This window comes from Chiloscyllium plagiosum, unplaced genomic scaffold (assembly GCF_037043375.1).
Source record: "Chiloscyllium plagiosum isolate Xiang-an unplaced genomic scaffold, Cpla_swu_hap1 HiC_scaffold_27, whole genome shotgun sequence".
NCBI lineage: Eukaryota > Metazoa > Chordata > Chondrichthyes > Orectolobiformes > Hemiscylliidae > Chiloscyllium > Chiloscyllium plagiosum.
This window is the reverse complement of record NW_028270165.1, coordinates 5,363,296-5,391,210: the sequence shown is the minus strand read 5'-3', so window position 1 is coordinate 5,391,210 and position 27,915 is coordinate 5,363,296. Positions and strand designations below refer to the sequence as shown.

The window sequence follows — 27,915 nt, the reverse complement described above, 5'->3', positions numbered from 1 at the left end:
TCCAATCCACATAAATGTCATACCAGAATTGATATGTTTTTCGCCCCCCTCGATTTTTTAAAATTCCATATCATCCTGTAAAGTAGGTAGTATAGCAATTTCCGATCACGCTGCTGTATATATGGAAACTAAGGCGAGGAACAATGGGACATCCCCTCAGCATTGGCGTATGGACCCGTTCCTAATGAAAGATAGTAAATTTGTAAAGTACTTCTCTCAAGAATTTAAAACTTTTTTAGATATTAATTCAGGTACAGCTAGCAACCCATCAATGATGGGGGAGACCATCAAAACTTACACACGAGGTTTGATCATCTCCTATTCAGCGACCCAGAAGAAATTGAAGGGAGAACAACAGCGTCTGCTTGAAGCTCGCTTAAAAGCAGCTGAAACAGCATACACTGATAGACCTTCTATTATTAAATTGCAAAGGATTACGGCTCTTAGGACAGCTCTAAACACTACGCTTACTCAAACGGCTAAGAGGGAAATATTATTTGAAAAACAAAGGTTATATGAATATGGCGACAAACCAGGGAGATACTTAGCATTTCTTGCAAAGAAAAAAAAGGCCCCTCAGACTATTACGTCTATCAAGGAAAGTACGGGTATTTTAACTCATGATCATAAAAAGATTAATGCGATCTTTAGAGAATTTTATTCTGAGTTATATAAATCGCAGGATTGTGAAGATAGGACGAGGAGGATGCAGTCATTTTTTAAAAATTTGACCTTTCCAGGCCTAACTCCGAAACAAGTATCGGTCCTAAATGCTCCTCTTACAGTCCAAGAAATACTTGATGTAATTAGGCAACTTCAGAGTGGTAAGGCACCGGGCCCAGATGGTTTTCAAGCTGAATTCTATAAAGAATTTATAGAAATATTGGCTGGTCCACTTATGGACATGTATAACTATGCATGTAATCAGGGCTGTCTCCCGCCTTCGCTGAAAGAGGCAAATATCTCTCTCATCCTTAAAAAAGGAAAGGATCCAGAAGATTGTACATCATATAGGCCAATATCCTTGCTAAATGTAGATTTTAAAATCCTTTCTAAAACGTTAGCACTGAGACTAGAAAGGGTACTGCCACATATTATAAAGGAGGATCAGACGGGGGTTTATTAAGGGCCATAGATCATCCAATAATATTAGAAGGGTTTTGAATATGATTCAAGCCTGTCATCAGGGAAAGATACCAGGAGTAGTGGTTTCATTAGATGCGGAAAAGGCATTTGATAGGGTTGAATGGTCATATTTGTTTTACACATTGGAAAGGTTTGGCGTTGGTCAGGTGTTTACCAAATGGGTCTCAACATTGTATAGTGATCCCAAAGCAGTTGTGGTTACCAATGGATTAGGTTCAGATAGCTTCAGTGTGGGTAGGGGCTGCCGTCAGGGATGTCCCCTCTCGCCATTGTTATTTACACTAATAATTGAACCACTAGCAGAAGCTATACGAGCTGATCCTAATATAACGGCCCCGAGGATTGGTACAGGTAAACATAAAATTACCCTTTATGCAGATGATGTTCTTCTATTCCTCAGTAATCCTCTGATGTCCGTACCTCGCCTAATCCAAGTTATTAATACATTTAGCGCATTCTCAGGCTATAAAATTAATTTTTCAAAATCGGAGGCTATGCCAAAGGGTGGTCTTGCTATGACGCCCCACTTAGTGGACGGATCCCTTTTTCCCTTTCGTTGGTCCCTGGAGGGCTTCTTATATTTAGGCATTTTATTACTCCAGTATTTGGTCAGTTGTATAAGGCTAATTTTGTGCATTTACTGGAAAGGATAAGGCAGGACCTCCAGCGATGGGGAGACCTTCCAATTTCCTGGTTGGGTAGAATAGCACTAATCAAAATGAATGTCCTATGAGAATGTTTCTGGTGATGCTGCCGAGGATGGCTCTATGTAAATTATATGGCTGGCTGGAATCATAGACGGCCCCTCATTAAGCTGAAGAAGCTACAGCTTCCACAGACAAGGGGAGGATTGGACTTCCCAGACTTTAGGAAATATCAGTTAAGTTCCCTATTAAGTTACATAGCTGATTGGGTCTTGTCTGATCCACAATCAATCTGGTTGGACATCGAGGCCTCTCAAGTAAAATACCCACTTATTAACCTTTTATTTTCAGACAAGAGGAAAATCATTACAGATCACTGTAAAAACCCTATAATACTAAACACAATTAAGGCTTGGAATATAATGCGGCAAAATGAGGGCAACTCACATAAAACATCCCCCTATGCACCGATAGTGGGAGCATGGGGATTCCAACCGGAGTTTACAGATGCCACTTTTAAACTCTGGAGATCCAGGGGTATCTCATGTCTCGGGGATTTATTTAAAGATGGGGTCCTGATGTCTTTCGGACAGCTGCGTCAGAAATTCGGATTACCCAATGGAGACCTCTTTCGATACTTCCAAATTCGAGATTTTATACAGAAGAAGACTACGTTATTAGATAGTCTTTATAAATCCGATAGAGAATGTAGTGTCCTACGACCAGTGGGGGTATCTTCCGTCAGTAATATTTATCATTTGCTACATGATGAAGTATCGGGAGATATGGATAATCTGCTTAAAACATGGGATCAGGATTTGGGACTAGAAATCTCTATAGAAACATGGAATGATATTTGGGAAAATGCTAGAAGAATTACTATTTGTAACAGAACCCAGGCTATCCAGCTGAAGATACTTCATAGGGCCCATATAGCACCGGTTCGATTGGCAAAATTTAAGGCAGGAGCATCTCCAATGTGCCCTAAATGCAAAATAGAGGTGGGCACTCTTATACATTGCCTATGGACCTGTCATAAGATCCGTAGATATTGGACTAAAGTAGCAAGTACCCTGACAGAAGTTTTAGGAATGGAAATTAAAGTGGACCCTGTATCTCTCCTTTTGGGCTTTTCGAACTTTCCCTCCCTGGACATGTACTGGAAGAGACTATTTTCTATTCTTTCTTTCTGTGCAAGGAAAAATATTTTGGTGAACTGGGTGGCTGAGGGGCCCCCCTGGACTTTCAAATTGGCACAGATTAATTATGGAATGTATTTCCCTTGACTTCCTCACAAATATGGTGCACCGAAAGACCGAATTATTTTATAAAATATGGCAGCCCTTCTTGAGTTACATAAATACAGATATTTCAGCTATCCTAACAAGGGCTTTTATTTAATTGAGATTACAAACCTGGCTGGTCCGGGGCCCCTCGGGAGAGGAATCCCGCACGAATACGGGTTTTATTACATCTGATGTTAACACATTCCGAGCATGTAAGAGACTTAAATATACACTCTGGTTAGTTGTAGGTCAGATTAGTAGACAGTTGAGTTTTGTTTCTTTTTCTTTTTTGGGTGTTTTTTCTTTTCTTTCTTGTTAAATTTTGGCTATTGATATACAATTAACTCAAATATACAATGTTTATATCTGAGAGTTTTGTTTATTTTTGTAAACTTGTAAAAATGTTAAACTTCTAATAAAAATATCTATAAAATAAAAAAGCTGCTCATTTCTTTCTGCCTCCTGCACTAAGTTTAGAACATAGAACAATACAACGCAGAACAGGCCCTTCGGTCCTTGATGTTGCGCCGACCTGTGAACTATTCTCAGCTCATTCCCTGACACTATCCCAACATCAACCATGTGCTTATCTAAGGATTGTTTAAATCTCCCTAATGTGGCTGAGTTGACTACCTTAGCAGGTATGGCATTCCACACCCTTACCACTCTCTGCATAAAGAACTTGCCTCTGACACCTGTCTTTAATCTATCACCCCTCAATTTGTAGTTATGCCCCCTAATAAAAGCTGACTTCACCATCCTAGGAAAAATTCTTTCACTGTCTACCCTATCTAATCCTCTGATCATCTTATATGCCTCTATCAAATCCCCCCTTAGCCGCCTTCTTTCCAATGAGAACAGACCCAAGTCTCTCAGCCTTTCCTCATAAGACCCACTCTCCAGACCAGGCAACATCCTGGTAAATCTCCTCTGCTCCTTTTCCAATGCTTCCCACATCCTTCCTGAAATATGGGGACCAGAACTATACACAATATTCCAAGTGTGGCTGCACCAGCATTTTGTATAGTTGCAGCATGATATTGCGGTTCCGGAACTCAATCCCTCTACGAATGAAACCTAACACACCGTATGCCTTCTTAACAGCACTATCCACCTGAGTGGCAACTTTCAGGGATCTACGCACATGGACTCCAAGATCACTGCCTTCCTGTTATTCTTCCCAAAGTGAATCACCTTACATTTAGCTGCATTGAACTCCATTTGCCACCTCTCAGCCCAATTCTGCAGTTTATCCAAGTCCCCCTGCAACCTATAACATTCTTCCAAACTGTCCACTACTCCACCGACTTTAGTGTCGTCTGCAAATTTACTAATCCATCCAACTATGCCTGTGTCTAAGTCATTTAAAAAATGACAAACCGCAGTAGTCCGAAAACTGATCCTTGTGGCACACCACTAGTAACCGGACTCCAGGCTGAATATTTTCATAAACTACCACTCGCTGCCTTCTTTCAGAAAGCTAGTTTGTAATCCAAACTGCTAAATCACCCTCAAACCCATGCCTCTGCATTTTCTCCAATAACCTACCACGTGGAACTTTATCAAAGGCTTTACTGAGGTCCATGTACACCACGTCAACTGCCCTACCCTCATCTCCATGCTTGGTCACCTTCTCAAAAAACTCAATGAGGTTTGTGAGACACGATCTGCCCTTGATGAAACAGTGTTGACTATCTGAAATCAAATTGTTGCTTGCTAGATGATTATAAATCCTTTCTAATATTCCTTTCCAAAAGCTTTCCTTCAACAGAAGTAAGGCTCATTGGTCTATAACTACCTGGGTCATCTCTGCTGCCCTTCTTGAATAAGGGCACAACATTTGCAATCCTCCACTCTGGTACTAAATCTGTAGACAATGACAACTCAAATATCAAAGCCAAAGGCTCTGCTCTCTCCTCCCTAGCTTTCCAGAGAATCCTTGGATAAATCCAATCCGGCCCAGGGTACTTGTCTACTTTCACTCCTTTTCTAGAATTGATAACACCTGTGTGCAACTAACCTTGATCCTTTCGAGTCTAATATCTCGTACATCATTCTTCTCCTCTACAATATTCTCCTTTTCCTGAGTGAAGACCGATGAGAGATATTCATTAACACCTCTCCAATCTCCACAGGGCCCACACTCAACTTCCCACTTCTGTCTTTGATTGGCCCTATTCCTACCCTAATCATCCTTTTATTCCTCACATACCTATAGAAAGCTTTAGGGTTCTCCTTTATGTGTTAAAGACTGCTCATGTCCTCTCTTTGCTCTTAACTCTCTCTTTAAATCCTTCCTAGCTGATCTGTAACTCTCCATCGCCTCATCTGAACCATCTTGCCTCATCAACACATAAGCCTCCTTCTTCTTTGTAACAAGAGATGCAATTTCTGTTGTAAACCACAGTTCCCTTACCTTATCACTTCGTGCCTGACAGGGACATACCTATCAAGGACACACAATAACATTTCCTTAAACCAGCTCCACATTTCAATTGTCCCCATCCCCTGCATTTTGCTACCCTATTCTATGCATCCTAAGTCTTGCCTAATTGCATTATAATTGCCCTTGCCCCATCGATAACTCTTGACCTGTGGCATGTTCCTATCCCTTTAAATTGCTATATGAAACCTAACTGAATTATGGTCACTCTCTCCAAAGTTTTCACCTTCCACTAAATCAAACACCTGGCCTGGTTCATTACCAAGCACCAGATCCAGTGTGACCTCCCTTCTTGTCGGCCTTCGACATACTGTGTCAGAAAGCCCTCCTGCGCACACTGGACAAAAACTGATCCATACGACGTACTAGAGTGAAAGCATTTCCAGTCAATGTTGGGGAAGTTAAAGTTCTACCCAGAATAATTTTGCTAATCCTCTCTTCCACCTCCCTGGAACTCTGCAGAAGCCTATAAAAAAAACTCCAAGCAGTGTGACCTCTCCTCACCTGTTTCTAACCTCAGCCCACATTACCTCAGTAGACGAGTCCTCATCAAAAGTTCTGTCAGCCACCGTTATACTATCCTTGACTAACAAGGCCACGCCTCTCCCTCTTTTACCGCCTTGCCTGTTCTTAATGAAAGATCAAAACCCTGGAACCTGCAACATCCATTCCTCACCCTGCTCTATCCATGTCTCCAAAATGGCCACAACATCCAAGTCCCAGGTACCTAGCCGTGCTGCAAGCTCACCGACCTTATTGCGGATACTCTGGCGTTGAAGTAGACACACTTCAAACCATTTCACTGTCTGCCAGCACATTCCTGTGACCCTGAAATCCTGTCCTTGTCCTTCCTACTCTCATCCTCCTGTGCACTACAGCTATACCCCCTATTCCCATCCCCCTGCTGAGCTAGTTTAAACCCACTCGAATAGCTCCAGCAAATTTCCCATCCAGGATATTAGTACCCCTCTGGTTAAAGTGAAGACTGTCCTGTTTGTACAAGTCCCACCTTCCCCAGAATGAGCCCCAATTATCCAAAAGCCTGAAACCCTTCCTCCTGCACCATCCTTGCAGCCACGTGTTTAGCTGATATCTCTCCCTATTCCTTGCTATCACGTGGCACGGGTAACAAACCAGAGATAACCACTCTGTTTGTTTAGATTAGATTAGATTACAGTGTAGAAACAGGCCCTTCGGCCCAACAAGTCACACCGACCCGCCGAAGCGAAACCCACCCATACCCCTACATTTACCCCTTACCTAACACTACAGGCAATTTAGTATGGCCAATTCACATGACCCTGCACATCTTTGGACTGTGGGAGGAAACCGGAGCACCCGGAGGAAACCCACGCAGACACGGGGAGAACGTGCAAACTCCACACAGTCAGTCGCCTGAGGCGGGAATTGAACCCGGGTCTCTGGCGCTGTGAGGCAGCAGTGCTAACCACTGTGCCACCGTGCCGCCCACTCTGTTTGTTCTAGCCCTCAGCTTCCACCCTAGCTCCCTGAAATCCTGCCTTACATCCCTACCCCTTTTTTGTTGTGGTTAGCACTGCTGCCTCAGCGCCAGAGCCCCGGGTTCAATTCCCCACCCACGTCTGCGTGGATATCCTCCCACAGTCCAAAGACGTGCGGGTTAGGGTGAATTGGCCAAGCTAAATTGCCCCGTAGTGTTATGTGACAGGGAATGCAGAAGATGGGCCATCAGGTTCTGAAGCTGCTGCTACTCCTCCCCTGCAAATACAGATAGAGCTTCACCTCAGACTGCAACTTCATTTTTTCATTCTGGGGTTAAATTGTTGACTTGCAGCAACTGAAAAGAAAGCAAGTGAATCCAGGGAGGGGACAGAGTCGGGAAACGTTGGTCCAGGTCTGTGTCTCAATTGGCAAACACACGGCAAATGCAGTTCCACAGTGTGAAGTTTAGATTAGATTACATTACAGTGTGGAAACAGGCCCTTCGGCCCAACAAGTCCACACCGCACCGCCGAAGTGCAACCCACCCATACCCCTACATTTACCCCTTACCTAACACTACAGTCAATTTAGCATGGCCAATTCACCTGACCTGCACATCTTTGGACTGTGGGAGGAAACCGGAGCACCCGGAGGAAACCGACGCAGACACGGGGAGAACGTGCAAACTCCACATACTCAGTCGCCTGAGGCGGGAACTGAACCCGGGCGATTCAATTCCCGGTTATAGCCTCGGTTATTAGATTAGATTACATTACAGTGTGGAAACAGGCCCTTCAGCCCAACAAGTCCACACCGACCCGCCGAAGCGCAACCCACCCATACCCCTACATTTACCCCTTACCGAACACTACGGGCAATTTAGCATGGCCAATTCACCTGACCTGCACATCTTTGGACTGTGGGAGGAAACCCACGCAGACACGGGGAGAACATGCAAAATCCACACAGTCAGTCGCCTGAAGTGGGAGTTGAACCCGTGTCTCTGGCGCTGTGAGGCAGCAGTGCTAACCACTGTGCCACCGCGCCGCCCAAAAATAACTGCTGAAAGGAGGTGCGTTGTTTAAATGGTGATATATTGGGATGTGAAGAAAGTCAGGACTGCAGATCCTGGAGATGAGAGTCAAAAAGTGTGGCACTGGAAAAGCACAGGAGATCAGACAGCATCCGAGGAGCAGGAGAATCGACATTTCAGGCACGAGCCCTTCCTCAGGAATGATGTTTGGATGTAAAAAGTGGCATCAGCGTCCTTCCACATCAGTCACTGCCAGTTGTCAGACGGATGCAGCAAGCAATCAGCAAGGCAAGAGGTATATTAGCAAGAGGAATTGATTTCAGAAGTAGGGATGTCTTCCTGCAGTTAGGGGGTCATTGAATATATTCAAGGCTGAGTTCATCTGATTTTAGAACAACCATGAAGTGGATGTTTATGGGGGAAGGCAAGTAAAATGGTTTTAAGACCAGTACAGAACAGTTACAGAGTCATACAGCACAGAACAGACCCTTCAGCCCAACTAGCTCTGATCTCCAGCATCTGCAGTCCTCACTTTCTCCCCTAATTAAGTCTTCCCCTCTGGGAAAATAATTCTTCCTATCCACCCCTGTTTACACCCCTCATGGTTTTTAGGCCTCAATCAGAACCCCCCCTCAACCTCCTTATTTCCAATGAAAATAATCCTAATCTACTCAACCTCTCCTCATAGCTAGCGCTCTCCATAACAGGCAACATCCTGGTGAACCTCCTCTGCACTCTCTCCAAAAGTATCCACATCCTTTTGGAAATCTGGCGACCGGAATTGTACGCAGTATTCCAAATGCGGCCGAACCAAAATCTTGTATAACTTTAACATGACCTGCCAGCTCTTTTACTCAATCCGTCCGATGATGGAACGCGTGTTGTAAGCTGCCTTGACCACTCTACTGACATGCGTTGCCACCTTCAGAGAACAATAGACCTGAACACCCAGATCTCTCTGTACATCAATTTCCCCTAGGACCTTTCCATTTACGTATAGCTCGCTCTTGAATTGCATCTTCCAAAATGCATCACCTCACATTTGTCTGGATTGAACTCCATCTGCCATTTCTCTTCCCAACTCTCCAATCTATATTCTGCTGTATTGTCTGACAGTCCCCTTCACTATCTGATATTCCAACTTGCTAATGAGGCACCCGATACCTTCACCTTTCAACCTCCTGTGCTTCAGTGAAAAAAGTCCCGGCCTACCCACCAATAGGTGCGAAAGCAAACCAAACGCCGCCTTCACTACTCTGTCCACCTGAGACTCCAGCACTCCAAGGTCTCTTTATTCTGCAACACTCCCCTTAACTGTGTCAGTCCTGCCTGGATTGCTTGACAAAAATGCAAACCTCTGATTTCTCTAAATTAAACCCCAACTGACACTCCTCGGCTCATCAGTCGATCCCATAAATTCTAATTTATAGTAAACTCTTTCCTCTTTTATTCCCTGGAAGCTGAAAATCTCCATCCCACACTCACTCCCTCCATTTTCACTTTGGTTATAACGGAAGAATGTAACTGAGAAACTTATCAGCCACGATTGAATGGAATGAGCAGACCTGGTGGCCTAATTTCTGCTCCTATGTCTTGTGGTCTCTTGCTGTCCAGGACACCAAGAGAGAGAATTAGGACCAGCATTGAACCGACCATGACTGGATATGGATCTATTTGTATCTAGGTAGATGGGCTGGGACTTTTTCACTGGCGCATAGGAGGAGGAGATGTGACCTTATCAAGATTTATAAAATCATGAGGGGAGAGATGAGGTGAACGACAGGTGCTCTTCCCCTAGGGTTGGGGTTTCAAGATTAGGGAGCAAATTTTGATGGTAACAGGAGAAAGAGATTTTTAAAAGACTTGAAGGGCACAATTTTTTTATACAGAGTGGTTCACATGCGGACTAAATGTCTCAAGGAAGTGGTGGATGCAGGTACAGTAACGACGTTTAAAAGACATTTGGATAAGTTCATGAATAGGAAAGGTTTGGAGGGATATGGGCCAAACACTGGCAGGTGGGACTGGTTTAGTTTGAGAACATAGTCAGCATGGGCTAGTTGGACTGAAGGGTCTGTTTCTGTGCTGCATGGCTCTGTAACTCGGTCCTATACTAGTCTTAAAACCATTTTCTTGCCTTCCCCATAAACATTCACATAAAAATCAGATGAACTCAGCCTTGAATATATTCAATGACCCCCTAACTGCAGGAAGACATCCCCATTTCTGAACTTAACCTCTTGCTAAGACACCACTTGCCTTGCTCATTGCCTGCTGCACCTGTCTGACAACTGGCACAGAAGGACACTGATGCCCCTCTGAACATCCACGCATCATTCCTGATGAAGGGCTCGTGCCCAAAACTTCGACTGTCCTACTGCTCGGATGCTGCTTGACCTGCTGTGCTTTGCCAATTGTGGTCTTCTCTACATCGGGGAAAGCGAGCGTAAACTTGGGAAACGGTTTGCTGAGCATTCCAGCTGGGTCCGCAGAGGCTGAGTGGACTTCCCATTTTAATGCCCCTTCCCACTCCCCTTCTGACATGACTATCTTTGGCTTCCTCCATTACCACAACAAACCAAACCACAAATTGGAGGAACAAAACCTCCATCTTCTGTCTGAGCAGTCAACAGCCCGTAGGACTCAACACTGAGTTCTCCAGACCCACAGCAGTGTGGTTGAGGGCAAACAGCACAAGGATTAAACAAACAGTGAGGGGGAAACAGCACAAGCGCCAGTAAAAGCAGATGGAAAGTGAGTGTAAAATGTCACTATGACAGGACAGGACAGGCCCCACATTCCTTCCCCTCCGTCCCCCCACAACCTGCCTCACCTTTCACCTCCCGGGCCCAGTACCTTCCAGGTGGCCCCATAGTTGACACAGGGGCCGCCCCACGACCAGTAGAACTCCACCACCCAGGCGGCCGACGAGTTCCCAAGCAGGCCCTTAACCCCATCCGCCTCCAGAATGCTCACCGGCTCCTGCCTGCTGTACAGCCGGCCGGTGTGGCCGTGACACAGCAGCTGCGCCAGGAAGGCGGCGGTGCCCAGTGACGGGTGTCTGCCCCGGGCCGCACGGCGCCATTTTCCTAACGGCCGCCCTCCCGCCGCTTCCCCGCTCGAGCGACTTCTCCTCCCAACCGCCTTCGCCCCCGCGTGACGTCTGCACGGGGGGATGGGCGGGGCCGGGGGAGCCTCACCGTCACCAAGCAACAGCCACCTCGCGCTACAACTGCTCATTCACAAAAACAAACTCTCCTGTCTCGCTCTGCAGCTGCAGGGGGGACACTGCCACGTTTCCAGGAGCCCTGTCTACATTGGGAAAGCTCACGGCTCAATTTAAACAGATATTCCGACATCTAACGGAACGGCGATATATATAAAGGGGGAAATCTGCATTTTAAAGGGACATGGACATTTTAACGGGCTACTTTTGCAAATAAAGAGGTTTAAATGGACAAGATTACATTTCAAAGGGATGTGGCACATTCAAAGGGATATCTTCATATGTAAAGTCACGCAGTTATATCTAAATGAATCTACATTTCGAAGAGACGTTGCCCTATTTATAAGTAGAGACAATAGGTGTGAATTCTGTCTGTGTCCCAATGTTGAGTCAGACTGACATTTTTCTTAGAAAAGCTCTGCATTTAAATTACATTCTTGAGAAGGTAATTTATAGATTCGGGTGTAGGTTAGGGAGGATTGGCTGTGTGAAGTTACCCATAGTGACCAGAGATGTACAGGTTAGGGTGGCTTGGCCATGGAAATATGGAGTAAGGGGTTGGATATGGCTGGGATACTGTTCAGAGGGCCAGAGAGGAATAGATGGGCTGAATGGTCTGCTTCCACATTGTTGGGATTGTATGACCCTCCCCATAAAGTGTCCATTTTATCTACATCTATCCTGTCAAGCCCCTTTCAGAATTCTACTGGTTTCAGTAAAGGTATGCAGCACAGAAACAGACCCTTCGGTCCAATTGGTCCATGCCGACCAGGATTCCAAACTAAACCAGTCCCACTTGCCTGCATTTGGCCCATATCCCTCTAAACCTTTCCATTCATGTACCCATCCAAATGCTGTTTAAACGTTGTAAATGTACCAGCAACTACCACATCATCAGTAAGTTCATTCCACATACAAAGCCACCCTCTTTCAAAATGTTGCCCCTCCGGTTCCTTTTAAATCTCTCTCCTCACCTTAAGTAATATGCCCCCAAGTTTTGAGCTCCCCGATGCTAAGCAAGAGCCCTTTGCTATTCAGCTTACCTCCACTCCTCATTTTATCAATCTCAATGATGTCACCCCCTCACCTCCTCTCCTCCAGTGAATAAAGTCCCAGCCTCTCCTTATAACTCAAACCCTCCAGTCCTGGCAACTTCCTGGTAAATCTTTACCGAACCCTCTGTGATAAGAATACTTCTGATTACAGGGCCATCAGAACTGTACTCAGTACTCTGAAAGTGGCCTCACCAACATCCTATACAACCTCAACATGATGTCCCAACCCCTGTACTCAATGGTGTGAACAATGAATGCTATGCTGCTAAATGCCTTCTTAACTGCCCTGTCAATCAGTGATGCAACTTCTAACGAACTATGTACCTGAACACCACTCCCCCATGTCTGTCTGTTCTATAATATGACCCATCACACTCACTTTACTAAGCATGTACACACTCTCACGCACAAACTCACATGCACCCACACACAATTCTATGGGGTGAATTTGTATTGGCAGAATTATATTTGCAGATGTATTCAATTTTGGTCAAAAAGCACACAATTTCCAGACAGTCAATCCATGTAATATTTTATGAATTTGGAAATAGAACCAGTCTGACTCAAGATTGGAATACTGTCAGACTCAATTCTCAGGAAGAAAGTGAGGACTGAAGATGCTGGAGATCAGAGCTGAAAAGGTGTTGCTGGAAAAGCGCAGCAGGTCAGACAGCATCCAAGTAGCAGTAGAATCGACGTTTCGGGCATGAGCCCTTCTTCAGCCCTTTCCTGAAGAAGGGCTCATGCCCGAAACGTCGATTCTCCTGCTCCTTGGATGCTGCCTGACCTGCTGTGCTTTTCCAGCAACACATTTTCAGACTCAATTCTCACATCTTTAAATGCATTGTCTGAGCTGAGATGTCATCTTATTTATAAAACCTAAAGTCATCTCAAGAATGTGACTTAAAAGATGTACTGGCAGTTACACATTAATGAACCAAAACCTGCACCCATTCGAAGAGATGAAAGACTTGACAGCAATCTAGGCTTGTTCAATATATTCCATCAGTTGCATGATACTGATCTTTTGATATACATTCTGTGTCTTACAATGCGGCTCCACAGCTACCCGATGAAGGAGCAGCACTCAGAAAGCTAGTGCTTCCAAATAAACCTGTTGGACAACAACCTGGTATTGGGTGATTTCTTTTTAACTTTATCAACCCAGACTAATACCGACACCTCCACATCATTTCTAGTGAACACAGCCCACACCTCCTGGTGCTGTCAGTAAACTTTACAATGCTGATGAAACAACACAGTACCTGAAAGATTTACAATTTCTCACGATACTAGCTTCTCATTCACTGCTCCATCTGATACATGACATTGGAAACTCAGTGCAGGAGGCTGAAACGAAGGAGCAGCTTTAAACTAAAAACGTCTTCCAGCTCAAAGCTTTCAATGAGAGTCTGAGCCCGGCGGTAAGTTCAGGTAACCTTTATTGTGACTCAACTTAGTTACATCTTCAGATTCCCCCCTGCAAAAAGGCATAGACAAAGTAGCTGCTTTTTAAACAGCTCAAGATCAAAGCCCACACACACCCCACTGTCTTTACTATTGGCCAGCACCAGGTTGTAATTGGATCCCTGTTACAGCCGTAATCCGGAGGAAGTATTGCCTCACTCAGCAATTTCAACCCATACCCTGTAACCTGGTAAGTTTCTCCCTGCTCATTTGCCAGTGGGGAGAGGGCAGTGTAGAGTCAACCAGACTGCTGTGGGTCTGGAGTCATGTGTAGGCCAGACCGAGTGAAGGATGCAGATGGAACGACTGAATGAATACTCTCCCACAATGGCGGTTCCCTTTCCTAACAAGGGAGAGAGTGAATCAGATGGGGGCTTTCTCCCCCGCACCACCCACTCCCTCTGCCATCTGTCGTGGTGGGATTCAAACCCGGTAGTCCCTGGAACCGGATTGATAGTCCAATCGATAATGGCACTTGACCGTCACTCCTTCAATCCCCCTGCGATGGCACGTGAACTCGCTGGTGCTTCCGCAGGTGGGAGGAGCGGGCGAAGCCCTTCCCGCACTGAGAGCAGATGAACGGCCTCTCTCCGGTGTGGATCCGCTGGTGCCTCAGCAGGGTGAAAGATGTGCTGAAGGCCTTCCCACACTCGGGGCAGCTGAAGGGCCTCTCCCCCGTGTGGACCCGCTGGTGGGCCAACAGGGTGAAAGATGTGCTGAAGGCCTTCCCGCACTCGGGGCAGCTGAAGGGCCTCTCCCCCGTGTGGACCCGCTCGTGGCTCCGCAGGTGGGAGGAGCAGATGAAGCCCTTCCCGCACTGAGAGCAGGTGAATGGCCTCTCCCTCGTGTGGATGCGCTGGTGGATCAGCAAGGTGGAGGAAGTGCTGAAGGCCTTCCCGCACTCAGGGCAGGTGAATGGCCTCTCCCCCGTGTGGACCCGCCGGTGGGCCAACAGGGCAGAGAAAAACATGAAGGCCTTCCCACAATCTGGGCAGTTGAAGGGCCTTTCCCCTGTGTGGTCCCGCTGGTGGGCCAGCAGGTGGGAGTAATGTCTGAAGGCCTTCCCGCAGTCGGTGCAGGGGAATGGCCTCTCCCCAGTGTGACTGCGCCGATGAATCTCCAGGGCAGACGGGAAACGGAAGCCTTTCCCACAGTCGCCACACTTCCACGGTTTCGCCACGGGGCGGGATTCCTCAGGTTTCTCCATGGATGAAGCTTCAGCCGCACACAATCGAACTTCCAGCCCCTTCCTGTCGTGAATTCCTCTTTCCAGGTCGAATAGCTGCTACACGCTCCACGCACAGTGCGCTGCAACAGTGGGGTCTCTCGTCCAGTCCCAGTGATGCTGAAAACATACTCACTCAGTCAGGAACCAAAAAGCTTTGATCCCTCTCAGAGAAATCAGTCGAAAATCGTTGTGGTCCTGGTGGACTGAGTGACTGTCAGACATTGACGGCGAAGTGAGGATCGCAAATGCTGGAGAGTCAGTCAAAACATGTGGCACTGGAAAAGCACAGGGATGTCAGACAGCATCCGAGGAGCAGGACGGTCAATGTTTTGGGCATAAGCCCTTCATCTGTTGATTGAGAAACTTCCGCCATCAGATCTTCAAATACGCTGTAAAAAGAGATTACAAAAGCCATCACTGTCAGTGCAGGGTAGAAATTCTGAACAAGCAATTCTACTTTCTGTGGAATATTCTTTTCTTTTATTATTCCACAAAATGGAAAGCACCATCCCACTCTCTCTCCCCCTCTGTTCTCACTCCCCTCTAACTAATTCCCCTGCAGGTGCTGATTCAGGATCTTACAGGGGCAGAAAAAGCAAAAACATCAAGACTGACATCTCTCTGAATTTTCGATACCACCACCTGAAAGTTAATATCTTTCACAACACTAGGATCCTGCTGAGAGTGAGGAGGTCTGATTTTGGGAAGCAAATACAATGTGTGTCAATTCAGGATGAAGCTGCCACGCAGCTTCTTGAGGAATAACCAGACACAAAATGGTTAACATCCCCGGGAAGGGGAAGCAAAATGAGACATCAAGGTCTTAACACTGACACCAGAGAGAAATTGAATATACTGACATGGCAAACATTAGTGGAAAGCCAGAGTCATAGAGGTAGACAGTACAGAAACAGACCCTTCGGTCCAACTCGTCTGTAATGACCAGATATCGTAAATCAATCTGGAACCGTTTGCTCACACGTGGCCCATAGCTGGGGTCATCCCCACCCCCCTGTCCTGAGACCTTGATGCTTCCAAGCTGACCTTCAAAGGTTCGGTTTTTCCCTCCATTCTTTCCCGGTTGTCTTTTGTAAGTTTTGAAAACTTTCCCAATCCTCTGAGTATAGGATTTGGGAAGTTGTGTTGTCGCAGTACAGGACATTGGTTAGGCCACATTTGGAACATTGTGCACAATTCTGGTTTCCTTCCTATCAGTAAGTGGTTGTGAAACTTGAAAGGGCTCAGAAACATTTACAAGGATATTGCCAGGGTTTGAGCTAAAGGGAGGCTAAGGCTGTTTTCCCTGGAGCGTTGGAGGCGAAGGGGTGACCTTATAGAGGCTTATAAAATCATGAAGGGCATGGGTAGGATAAATAGGCAAAATCTTTTCCCTGCGGTGGGGGGAAGGGGAGGTCCAGAACAAGAGGGCATAGGTTTAAGGTGAGGGGGGAAAGAAACAGAAAAGAGATCTGAGGGGCAACCTTTTCACACAGAGGGTAGTAAATGTATAGAATGAGCTGCAGGAGGAAAGGTGGAGCTGGTACAATTGCAACATTTAAAAGGCATCTGGTTGGGTATATGAATGGGAAGAGTTTGGAGGGATATGGGCTAGGTGCTGGCAGATGGGACTAGATTGCGATGGGATATCTGGTCGGCATGGACAAGTTGGACCGAAGGGTCTGTTTCTGTGCTGTATGACTCTGGAACTGTTCTGTACTGGTCTTAAAATCATGTTCTTGCCTTCCCCCACAAACATTCACTTCTTTGTTGTTCAAAAATCAGATGAGTTCAGCCTTGAATATATTCAATGACCCCCTAATTGCAGGAAGGCATCCCCACCTCTGAACTCAATTTCTCTTGCTAATATACCACTTGCCTTGCTGAATGCTTGCTGCACCTGTCTGACAACTGGCAGTGACTGGTGTAGGAGGACGCTGGGGCTCCTTTGTCCATCCACACATCATTCCAGATGAAGGGCTCGTGACCAAAAAGCCAACTGTCCTGCTCCTCAGATGCTGCCTCACCTACCGTGCTCTTCCAGTACCACACTTTTTGACCCTGATCTCCAGCATCTGCAGTTCTCACTTTCTCCACATCCAATTACATCTCCATTTAAACAATGCACTTCCTTTCTACTTTTTTTTTCCCCACAGCAATGGCTATAACTTCATATTGTGGTACTGCATTTGCCAGTTGTGGTCTTCTCTATATCGGGGAGAACGAGCGCAAACTTGGGAAATGGTTCACTGAGCATCATACCTGGGTCCACAGAGCCGACCAGCGTTCCCAGTCACCACCCATTTCAATTCCCCTTCCCACCCCCTTTCTGACATTACTTTCTGTGGCCTCCTCTATTGCCACAACGAATCAAACCGCAAACTGTAGGGACAACATCTTAATAGAGAAGGAAGCAAGCAATAAATAATAGACCCCTACAGAGTGCTGAGGAAAAAAAGGGACCTTACTGTCCAAGTTCAGAGATCCCCAAAGGTATCAGTACAAGTAAAACGGGGAATGAGGAAGGCAGCTGGATGGGTATGTGAATACGTGGGGTTTAAAGGGATATGGGCCAAGTGCTGGTAAATAAGATAGATTAATTTCAGATATCTAGTCAGCATGGACGAGATGGACTGTTTCTGTGCTGTACAGCTCTATGGCCATCCACTTCATTTTGAAATGTTTGCACTACCACTTGGAACATCCTGTTAGGGTTCAGAGAGTGCCAGGTCCTGACATCTCCTTCCTCATGTCTCCTATGTATTTTAAATCAAAAATACCATTTGTATGTTCCTGGGTTAGTACTTTAAATACACAGACACATACAATATAATCAGAGTTTCTACTCAGTAGAGACAGTGATGATTTATTTCAACTTGCTAACAGGGTATCAGAAGGGGAGGATCTGCAGGCAGAATTCTTGGAAGAAATTCCATAACAAGATCTGACAGGGTCACTCAATATCATTGGGGGGTTGAATCTGGAAAGAGAAATCCATTCGACCTGCTTCAAAGAGGAACTACCAGTGAACTGAGCTTTAACTGGTTACACAGAATGAGTGTATGTGTCCCAGTGAACTGACAATGGGAAGGAGCTTTAACCAGTTACACAGACAGAGAGGGGCTGGGGCATTTATTTTACACCTGGAGCATCAGAGTCTGAGGGGTGACCGTAGAGGTTTATAAAATCATGAGGGGCATAGATAGGGCAAATAGCCTAGGTCTTTTCCCCCCAGGGTGGGGCACTCGAAAACTAGAAGGCATAGGTTTAAGGTGAGAATGGAAAGATTTGAAAGGGACAACTTTTCACGCAGAGGGTTGTGCATGTATGGGATGAACTGCCAGAGGAAGTGGTGGAGGTGGGTACAATTGCAATGTTTAAGAGGCATTTGGTTGGGTATATGAATAGGAAGGGTTTGGAGGGATATGGCCTGGGTGCTGCCAGGGGGAATTAGATTGGATTGGAATATCTGGTCGACATGGAGGAGTTGGGCCGAAGGGTCTGTTTCTATGCTGGTTCTGGTTATGCTAATCCCTGTGGCCTTATTCCAGATGCGATCCATATCTGCAGGCAAGACACGACTGACTCCAGCTGAGAGTCTCTCTGGTCACCCCCTCCGTACCCCTTGGAACGATTCGGCTCCCTTTCTCAGTCCACTTCCACCACATGACCGAAGCAATGATTGGTTATGTTCTTGCTCTAACTAATGTTATGCGTGCCTTTCACTCCCAGGAGCGTGGGGCCTACAGCGATGTTCCCTCCCTTTCAGCCTCGTCACGGGTAGAGCCTGGTTCGTTGGTGCTCGTCAAGAACTGGACTGGCAAAGGTCTCCAACCTCGTTGGGATGGCCCCTTCCAGGTTTTACTTCCCACCCCTACGGTGGTCACAGTCACTGGGCACTCAGCTTGGGTCCAACTGCACCATTGTAAATTGATTGACCACACCAATCAAAAAGGGGGGAAGAGGAGGAGAGAATCCTGGAATCCCAACAAAAGGAGTGGACCCTGTCCATTTGGGTTTTTGAATCTTGCTGTTGTTCTAATGTTAATCTTATTACAGATACTTGAACTAAGAGGAGGGAGATGTGGGGGATCGCTTATCTCCTCACCTTTCTGATCACATGCAACATCCTGATGGGGAACGCCACTAAGTATGGATGCAACCAGGAATGATCAGAGATTATCCCCACCACCCATGCTGAGGAGATGTTATCCAGTGCACCGGACCAGGCGTCTTTGACGTGTGGAATGTGATGAAGATTGATTATTGCAATGGACTCTTACATCAGAAAGACCAGATGGTCCATCAGGACAGTAGAAATCAGTGAGTTATCATGTCGTTACCATGTTTTTTTGATTTTACCTGCAGACGCAAGCCTAGTCAGGATAAAAATGATCAACTCAGGAACACCATCCCTTTTTGCAGGTCGGGCCAACTTGAGAAAAGGGAAGCCTGATCGGGGAAAATCCTCAATCCACAAACAACTTATTTATACAGGCCCACAGAACGCTCTTCACCCCAGAGGCAGTAGTATGTTACTCCTCTCTATCGGGAGATGACTTACTTGCCCCATCTCCAGTCCCCGATTCCATTCTATTCATCAGACTTCCTCCTGCCGACCCTGCAAAGAGAAATATCACTTTCCAATACCTCCGGTCTGTGTATACAAACAGCTGGTGTAACACTGGCTGGCGTACAGCAGGCCTTATGCGGCACATGGACCTGGAACGGAACCCTTCCCTTGTGCATTTATAGGCCTTTTCTCTGTTCAGAATCTGATACTGTCACCAAGACCATGTACAATAGAAGGGCTTATGCCCGAAACGTCGATTCTCCTGTTCCCTGGATGCTGCCTGACCTGCTGCGCTTTTCCAGCAACACATTTCCAGCTCTGATCTCCAGCATCTGCAGACCTCACTTTCTCCCCATGTACAATAGAGCTAAGGGAGTGCCCAATGGGAACAGCATTCTCAGGACCATTGTCTCCCATACAGTGCGAGTGCTCGAGTCACTTGGCCCATTTTTTTTTTTTTTTTTTTTTTTTACAGAGCTCAAGCAACCCCTCTTGCAAAACGTCGACCCTTTCCTCCTGTAGACCTGACCAGACCCCCTGCTGTAACATTTCAGTAACCTATTTTGACAAACTCTCCCTAATAGACACCAAACTAGACTATTATTTCTTAAGGTAAAGGTAAAGCTACCAATTTCCTTGTCCTGGATGGCAAAGATGTCCCTCATAAGGTCACCATCGGAGCCCTTGTTCCCACAACAGTACCTTGTCCTGGCCAGTGGACAAGTTGATGAAACCTCCATCTGAGGAGGATGCAGCGGTCGGTCTCAGCCAACCTTGCTCCAACTGGAAGGATCCCAAGGGACTGGGGTGACAATACAGGGCACCCGATAGCCTGGGGAATCCAGAGTACGCTGAGGTTGGAAGGATCAGCAGGGGTGACAAGTCAACAGAACCGCAATTCCCTCTTTTGCGGCCTGACCATTCGAGGAAATAAGACTAAAGAGGCTCTGGAACAGAGTAAACTGGGATTATCAGACCTGTGTCTTTACTCTATGCAGAATCGGTATGCCTTAGACTATATACTCACCCGGGAGGGTGAGGTCTGCACCATTGTCCAAGATAAATGCACTATGGCCATTCCCGATCTCACTGGCAATATTACTAAGATACAAGAAGAGATCCAGGTATTCCTTGACAGAATGACTGAAGGGGCCAGTTGGGGAAACTGCAGGTTGGGCTCATGGTACAATTGGCTTATCAATTTAGCTATGTCTGTTTGTCGGTATTGGTATTATTAGGTATTTAATTGCTAGGCTTATGAGGTCCCTTAGTGATATAGATTTGCCCCAGAAGATGCTCCTTTTGCGATCCAATGGCTCACCCACACGTGTCGATGGCGATGATAAATATGACCAGATGAGCTGCGAGGATGGTGGTGTTGCTCTGCAGGATGTTGATGGCTGGACCACCTTGAAGGGCATTCGTTTGGACTAGCCTTCTCTTTCAGTGATCGCGGTGCAATTAAAGGGAGGAATGAGGGTGTGGGCATTTGGGTGATAAAGTCTATAGTCTTAAAACTTGTCTTTAAACATTCAGACTAAAACGTAATGCTGAATTATTGAATACATTTACTGCACTAGAAAATAAACTGGCAGGAAGGCTCAGAAAGAGGAGAGAACTTAAAGATAGGGACACCTGGGCTCACCAAGTGATAACAGGATGCTGTGAGGCAATTAAGAACGTTTACTTTATCATCGGGTGAATCTGTGTGAACAGGACACCAAGTGATAACATTCACAGCCGTTCCCTTGTGAAATGAATGATAGTCTTTGAATCTGACCCTGAAACAAGACTCAGTACTATCCATAGCTTTGTAATTAATGGGTGGAGCTTGTCCATTATAATGGATTCTTACTGCCCCTTGCAAGTGGGGCATTCACAAAATAAATCTTTGCTGTCTTGAGAGTTCAAAAGGACACGAGAGAGAGAGAGAGAGAGAGAGAGAGAGAGAGAGAGAGAGAGAGAGAGAGAGAGAGAGAGAGAGAGAGAGAGAGAGAGAGAGAGAGAGAGAGAGAGAGAGAGAGAGAGAGAGAGAGAGAGAGAGAGAGAGAGAGAGAGAGAGAGAGAGAGAGAGAGAGAGACTATTTTAGTGCTGAGGCTGTTGAATCCTGTAGAGAATTAACTCAGTGCTCATCTGCAATGGATTGAATTGAATTGCATTTTGGGACTTTATGATAAGAGGTTTTTATTCCAGGCTTCCAAAGAGTATGATCTCCAGGACAAACCAAGAGAGGCTTTACAGGTCTGAGTTCTCAAAGGATTCCCTGGGCCACCTCAAATCTCCACTTTAACATGGGAGGTAGGACAAAATGGCTTCTGCTTGGCTAACTCAGTGGGACTGAGTCAGGCAGATACTCACGACTCAGAACAAACAAGAAACCACAGACTGATGTCAATCCAGTGAAAAAAACTGCAAATGTGAACCTAACCATCAAGTAACGGTTTAATCCTAACCGCCAGACAGGACAAATACGATTCCAAGAACAGGTTGTCTGCAAGAAATTATGATAGAGTAGGTTAGATTCCCTACAGTTTGGAAACAGGCCCTTCGGCCCAACCAGTCCACACTGACCCTCCAAAGAGTAACCCAGCCAGAACCATTTTCCCTCTGACTAATGCACCTAACACCATGGGCAATTTAGCATGGCCAATCCACCTGACCTGCACATCTTTGGACTGTGGGAGGAAACCGGAGCACCCGGAGGAAACCCACGCAGACACGGGTAGAATGTGCAAACTCCACACAGATGGTCACCCAAGGCTGGAATCGAACCTGGGACCCTGGGGCTGTGAGGCAGCAGTGCTAACCATTGAGCCACCGTGCCACCCTAGGCTAAGTCAAAAATGCATGAGGACCTTGCGGGATCTGATTGGTTGTTACTATGTGATCATGCTCAATGTCTGACTCTAAACAATGTACATAAGTTCTATACAAACTCTGTAAAAGTCAGCAGATTCTTCTGGCACTCTGGGAGTACTCATCAGTGGCCCAGCGGTTAGCACTGCTGCCTCACAGCACCAGGGTCCCAGGTTCGATTCCAGCCTCCAGGGGCTGGCTGTGTGGAGTTTGCACATTCTCCACATGTCTGCGTGGGTTTTCTCCGGGTGCTCTGGTTTCCTCCCACAATCCAAAGATGTACAGTTTGGCAAATTGCCCATAATGTTAGGTGCATTAGTTAGAGGGAGATGGGTCTGGGTGAGCTACTCTTCAGAGGGTCGGTGTGGACTGGTTGGGCCAATGGGCCTGTTTCCACACTGTTGTTAATCTAATCTAATCCTTCTGGGCTGATCAGAGTCTACTGACCCGGCTGTATCAAAGAATAAACTATTGCTTGTATGATTGACAAAAGAGTCATTTCCAGGTTTGTTTATTGACCAATCCCAGAAATCCAAAGATCCAGACAGCAGTCCAGATCATCAGAACAACCAGATAGGAAACGGTTAATGTCCCCAGAATGTGGGGAGCAAAATAAGACACCAAGGCATTAACACCAACACCAGGGAGAAACTGAACATACAGACGTGACAAACATTTGTGGCAAGCCAGAATCACAGATGTACAGCACAAACAGTCCCTTCAGTCCATGCTGACCAGATATCCTAAATCAATCTAGCCCCATTTGTCAGCACTTGGCCCATATCTCTCTAAATGTTTCCCAACATATACCCATCCAGATACCTTTTAAAGGTTGTAATTGTACCAGCAGTCACCACTTCCTCTGGCAGCTCATTCTTTACACACACCACCCTCTGTATATAGGAGTTGTCCCTTAGGTTTCTTTTAAATCTCACCCTCACCATAAACCTACGAGCAATCCCAGATCAAAGATCTTGTCTATTTACCCTCACCATGCCCCACATTATTTTATACAAGGTTGTAGGGTCACCCCTGTGGGATATAGGTAAAGTAGTGTTACTTCTGCAACCATAATTGCTTCTGCAAAGTAAATGAACTAACGCCAGGGTATAATTGTTTCAGCCAAGAGTGGAGTTAACAAGAATGAAAACAATGTAAAGGAAATATATAATTGCTTTTGTATTAGCTAAAATGTGCATACATGAAATGTGCCTGTAAACAATGGTAGATATTACAGACAAACAGATAAGGTGCTGTGAGGGGAGGGGGTGTAGGTTGAGCTAGATATGCTCGTACAGTTAAAACCATCTGTTTCCTGCTTCTGCAAAAACAAAAAAAAAACCACAATCAAGGAGGTCAGAAGGCTCAGTGTCGGCGAAAAATGGGAGGAAATGTTACTTTCGCAAACAAGGAAGCAGCTGGCAGTGAAAGAGGATATACGCTAACACTTTGTTCACGCACAAGGCCGGATAAGGCAAGAAATAGACAAGAGTAATGGGCGCCACCGGGAAAGAATGGAGGGACAAACCGATCTTTTGCGGGTGAGCTTGGAACATCAGGGCAGGGGGAATGGGAATGAGGGAAAGAAGCTGAATGTGCTGGAGCAAGGTGGAGGAAGAACAGAGGATGTAAAACCGGCTTGAAGCTGCAATGAGGAATATTGCATGTGCTGTACTTGTACCTGTGGCTGTTACTGATGGGAATCGGGTGCATTTTAAACTTAAAAACAGAAAAGATATCCAGCCCTCCCCCTTCCCAATCTCTATCCTTCAGTCCCTCCTCGCCCGGGTAACTAAGACACATACCTGAGTTTGCGGAGGCTGCTCCCTCCCTGGATTCACTCCAGTTGCTACAAGTGACCAATTTCCCCTCATCCCATCTCTGTCTCCGTCCCGGGATGAAGAGTCGTCCTGAGGGCGGGAGGTTCACTTTGAAACTGACAGGGTCACTTCCGCGTTGTGACGTCAATAAAGGACCGAGGGGCGGGACGAAACCAACAGCGGGACGCCGCACTGCGCATGCGCTGCCCCTGCAGCAGTCGGGGAGGAGAACACATTTTCCAAAAACCCCTCCCTTCAGAGAATCCCCACAGTGTGGAAGCAGGCCACTCGGCCTCACCGACCCTCCCAAGGGTCACCCACCCACACCCATTCCCCTGTCCCCATTGCTCTTCATTTATCCCTGAGTCATGCACCTTACCTGCATATTATGCCTAATTTAGCATGGGTAAAAACAATGACTGCAGATGCTGGAAAGCAGATTTTGGATTTGTGGTGCATCCGAGGAGCAGCAAAATCGACGTTTCGGGCAAAAGCCCAACATCAGGAATAAAGCATAGCTAATCCACCCTAACCTGCACATCCCTGGGCATTATGGTAATTTAGCATCGCCAGTCCACCCTAACCTGCACATCCTTGGGCACTATGGGTAATTTAGCATAGCCAATCCACCCTAACCTGCACATCCCTGGGGACTATGGGTAATTTAGCATGGCCAATCCACCGTCACCTGTACATCCCTAGGCACCATGGGTAATTTAGCACGGCCAATCCACCCTAACCTGCACATCCCTGGGCACGATGGGTATTTCAGCATGGCCAATCCACCCTAACCTGCACATCGCTAGGCACTATGGGTATTTCAGCATGGCCAATCCACTTTAGATTAGAGTGGTACTGGAAAAGCACAGCAGTTCAGGCAGCATCCGAGGAGCAGGAAAATCGACGCTTCACGCAAAAGCCCTTCATCAGGAATAGAGGCAGGTTGCCTGCAGGGTGGTGAGATAACTGAGAGTGGGTGGGGTGGGGGTTGGAGAGAAAATAGCATAGAATACAATGGGTAAATGGGGATGGGGTTGGAGGGGATAGGTCAGGGAAGAGGGTGGGGGAAGGTAGCAAAGAGTACGATGGGTGAATGGGGGTAGGGATTGATAGAGATAAATTTCAGGTTGTCAGTTGTACGTTGATTTTAAAGAATATAAAGGGTCTTTTAAGAAATAGTTTTAAGCAAGGAAATTACTTGTAGCTGACCACAAATAAAAGGGCAGCAGGGGCATTTCGCAATAAGCTCATAGTTTGTAGGTCCGCGTTTTGGACTATCAAGATATTAAAGGATGATCTCAGAAGTCAGACGGTTCGATAAGAGGAACTGGACAAATCAACAGGAAGGCTGTAACGAACAAGGACAGCCAAATAAGGCAGATTTAAAGAAAAGCAGGTGAAGTAATTAATAAGTATGATAGGCTTAGGCTTGGGTGCAGGGAATTACCAAATGAAGGAATAACGGGTGCAAGTAATCACCAAATAAAGGGATAGAATGAAATAGATACGTTAGGGTCCGGGTGTCCTTGGAGAAGGAGTACGCGGTGTCTACCAACACCCTGGAGTTGTTCAGGGAGAGGTGGGCGCCGCAGGGAGTGGAGTGCATCATTTCTCCCTCCAATTCTATTTTGATTTAGTCCCTACCCTCCCCTTCACTGTTTTGATCACACAGCACTGCCCTTTGATGTGAAGGGCAGTGTTTGTCACTGGCCACCCGGGTGTTTTCCTATCTTCCTGGTGGTGGAACTTCAATAAAGATTGGTGCACTTAAGAAAAAAAATAAACAACAGTTTCAGGGCAGGTCTGAAGACCTCCTCGTGGGTAGAAAAAAAAATAGAATGAAATAGATACGTTAGGGTCCGGGTGTCCTTGGAGAAGGAGTACGCGGTGTCTACCAACACCCTGGAGTTGTTCAGGGAGAGGTGGGTGCCGCAGGGAGTGGAGTGCATAATTTCTCCCTCCAACTCTATTTTGATTTAGTCCGTACCCTCCCCTTCACTGTTTTGATCACACAGCACTGCCCTTTGATGTGAAGGGCAGTGTTTGTCACTGGCCACCCGTGTGTTTTCCTATCTTCCTGGTGTTGGAAATTGAATAAAGATTTGTGCACTTTGTGTCTTTCACTGTGTCTCACACCTGCACACACACCATGGGAAAAAAAATAGAATGAAATAGACACTTATGATAGGTTTATTGCTCAGTGTAGGGTGTTGAGAGAGCCCTCAGAAAAGTATAAAAAACTCTGTATTTTACTGTCGGGTATGTCTGTCTTCATACAGCCACCCATCTTGCAAGATGTTCGAATAAATGTGCTGCTTCGGAACTCTTTGACTCAGACTGAAAATTATTGATTAAATTGATTAAATTGATTTGTTTCTCACAGCACTATTTGGCATGGCCAATCCAACCTAACATGCACATCCCTGGGCACTATGGGTAATTCAACATGGCCAATCCACTTTTGATTAGAGTGGTGCTGGAAAAGCACACCAGTTCAGGCAGCATCCGAGGAGCAGGAAAATCGACGTTTCAGGCAAAAGCCCTTTATCAGGAATAGAGCCTGCAGAGTGGAGAGATAAATGAGAGGAGGGTGGGGGTGGGGAGAAAGTAGCATAGAGTACAATCGGTGAATGGGGGTGGGGATGGAGGGGATAGGTCAGAGAGGAGGGTGGGGGAAGGTAGCAAAGAGTACAATGGGTGAATGGGGGTGGGAATGAAGGTGATAGGTCAGACAGGAGGGTGGAGTGGCCTGTTCGGATCCGAACTCTGCTTGGTTAAAGGTGGTCCGGAGTCCGTGTAGGATGAGTTGGTTACGGAGGCGGCACTGAGGAAGCAAATGTGGCTGTGGTAGCGAGTCTGTTTCAGGACATGATTGAAGAGCTTCAGGGCAGAGGAAATGACCTGGGAGTTGCAGTGGGAAAGGGATTTCTTGAGATTCTTGTAGAGAGAGGAGGAAAACTTCTTCAATGCAGGCATCCTTGCAAGAGGATTCACAGTAGGGTTAAATGCAACTAGGTAAAAACAAGGACTGCAGATACTAGAAACCAGATTCTAGAATCACACAACTCCAGGTTGTCGTCCAACAGGCTTCTTTGGAAGCAGTAACTTTTGGAGTGCTGCCTCTTCATCAGGTGGTTGTGGAGGATAAGATCCTAAGACACAATTTAGAGCAAAACATTCCAGTGTCCTGCCACTGAAATGGTATATTGAACAAACCTGGATTGTTAAGTCTTCCACCTTTTCAAATAGGTTGTAGGTCTCATTACAATGTAAATCCCAGAATTTCTTGTTGTCACCTTCTCGAGATAACAAGGTTTTATAGCAAAAGCTCACATCTCAGCTCAGACAATGCATTAAAAGTGTCAGGTCAGAGTCTGTCTGTATCCCAATCTTGAGTCAGACTGGTTCTGTTTCCAAAGTCGAATTTACAAACTATTACATGTATTGACTGCCTGCAGATTTTTCCTTTAAAAAATGCACATAGAATGTATCTGCAAATATACATCTCCCCCCCCCCCCCCCACACACACACACACATACGCACAAGTTTGTTGAGTGAATTCGTACTTGCAGAATTATGTCTTACTTTGCTCAAAAACTGCATGAATCCATGTAAGATTCTGTAAATCAGTTTAACCATTGTGGCACAGAGTCTCACACAGGGGAACTCACACCTTCA

The 27,915-nt window shown here is 46.2% G+C and overlaps 1 protein-coding gene across 3 annotated transcripts; it reads right to left on the bottom strand.

The window, feature by feature from the left end:
• Positions 1-13,718: 13,718 nt before the first annotated feature.
• Positions 13,719-24,686, bottom strand: LOC148142934 (uncharacterized). 3 transcript variants are annotated; one of them, XM_087973913.1, is made up of 3 exons: positions 24,222-24,345; positions 19,551-19,607; positions 13,719-15,378 (listed from the first exon to the last, which is right to left on the bottom strand). In XM_087973913.1, exon 3 carries the CDS (start codon positions 14,966-14,968, stop codon positions 14,252-14,254), a length of 717 nt encoding a protein of 238 aa, XP_087830039.1. In that variant the 5' UTR covers positions 14,969-15,378; positions 19,551-19,607; positions 24,222-24,345; the 3' UTR covers positions 13,719-14,251. The 3 variants fall into 3 exon arrangements, with proteins under 3 accessions (XP_087830039.1, XP_087830041.1, XP_087830040.1); XM_087973915.1 differs by lacking the exons at positions 19,551-19,607; positions 24,222-24,345 and adding an exon at positions 24,616-24,686; XM_087973914.1 differs by lacking the exon at positions 19,551-19,607 and having other exon boundaries at positions 24,222-24,347.
• Positions 24,687-27,915: the final 3,229 nt, after the last annotated feature.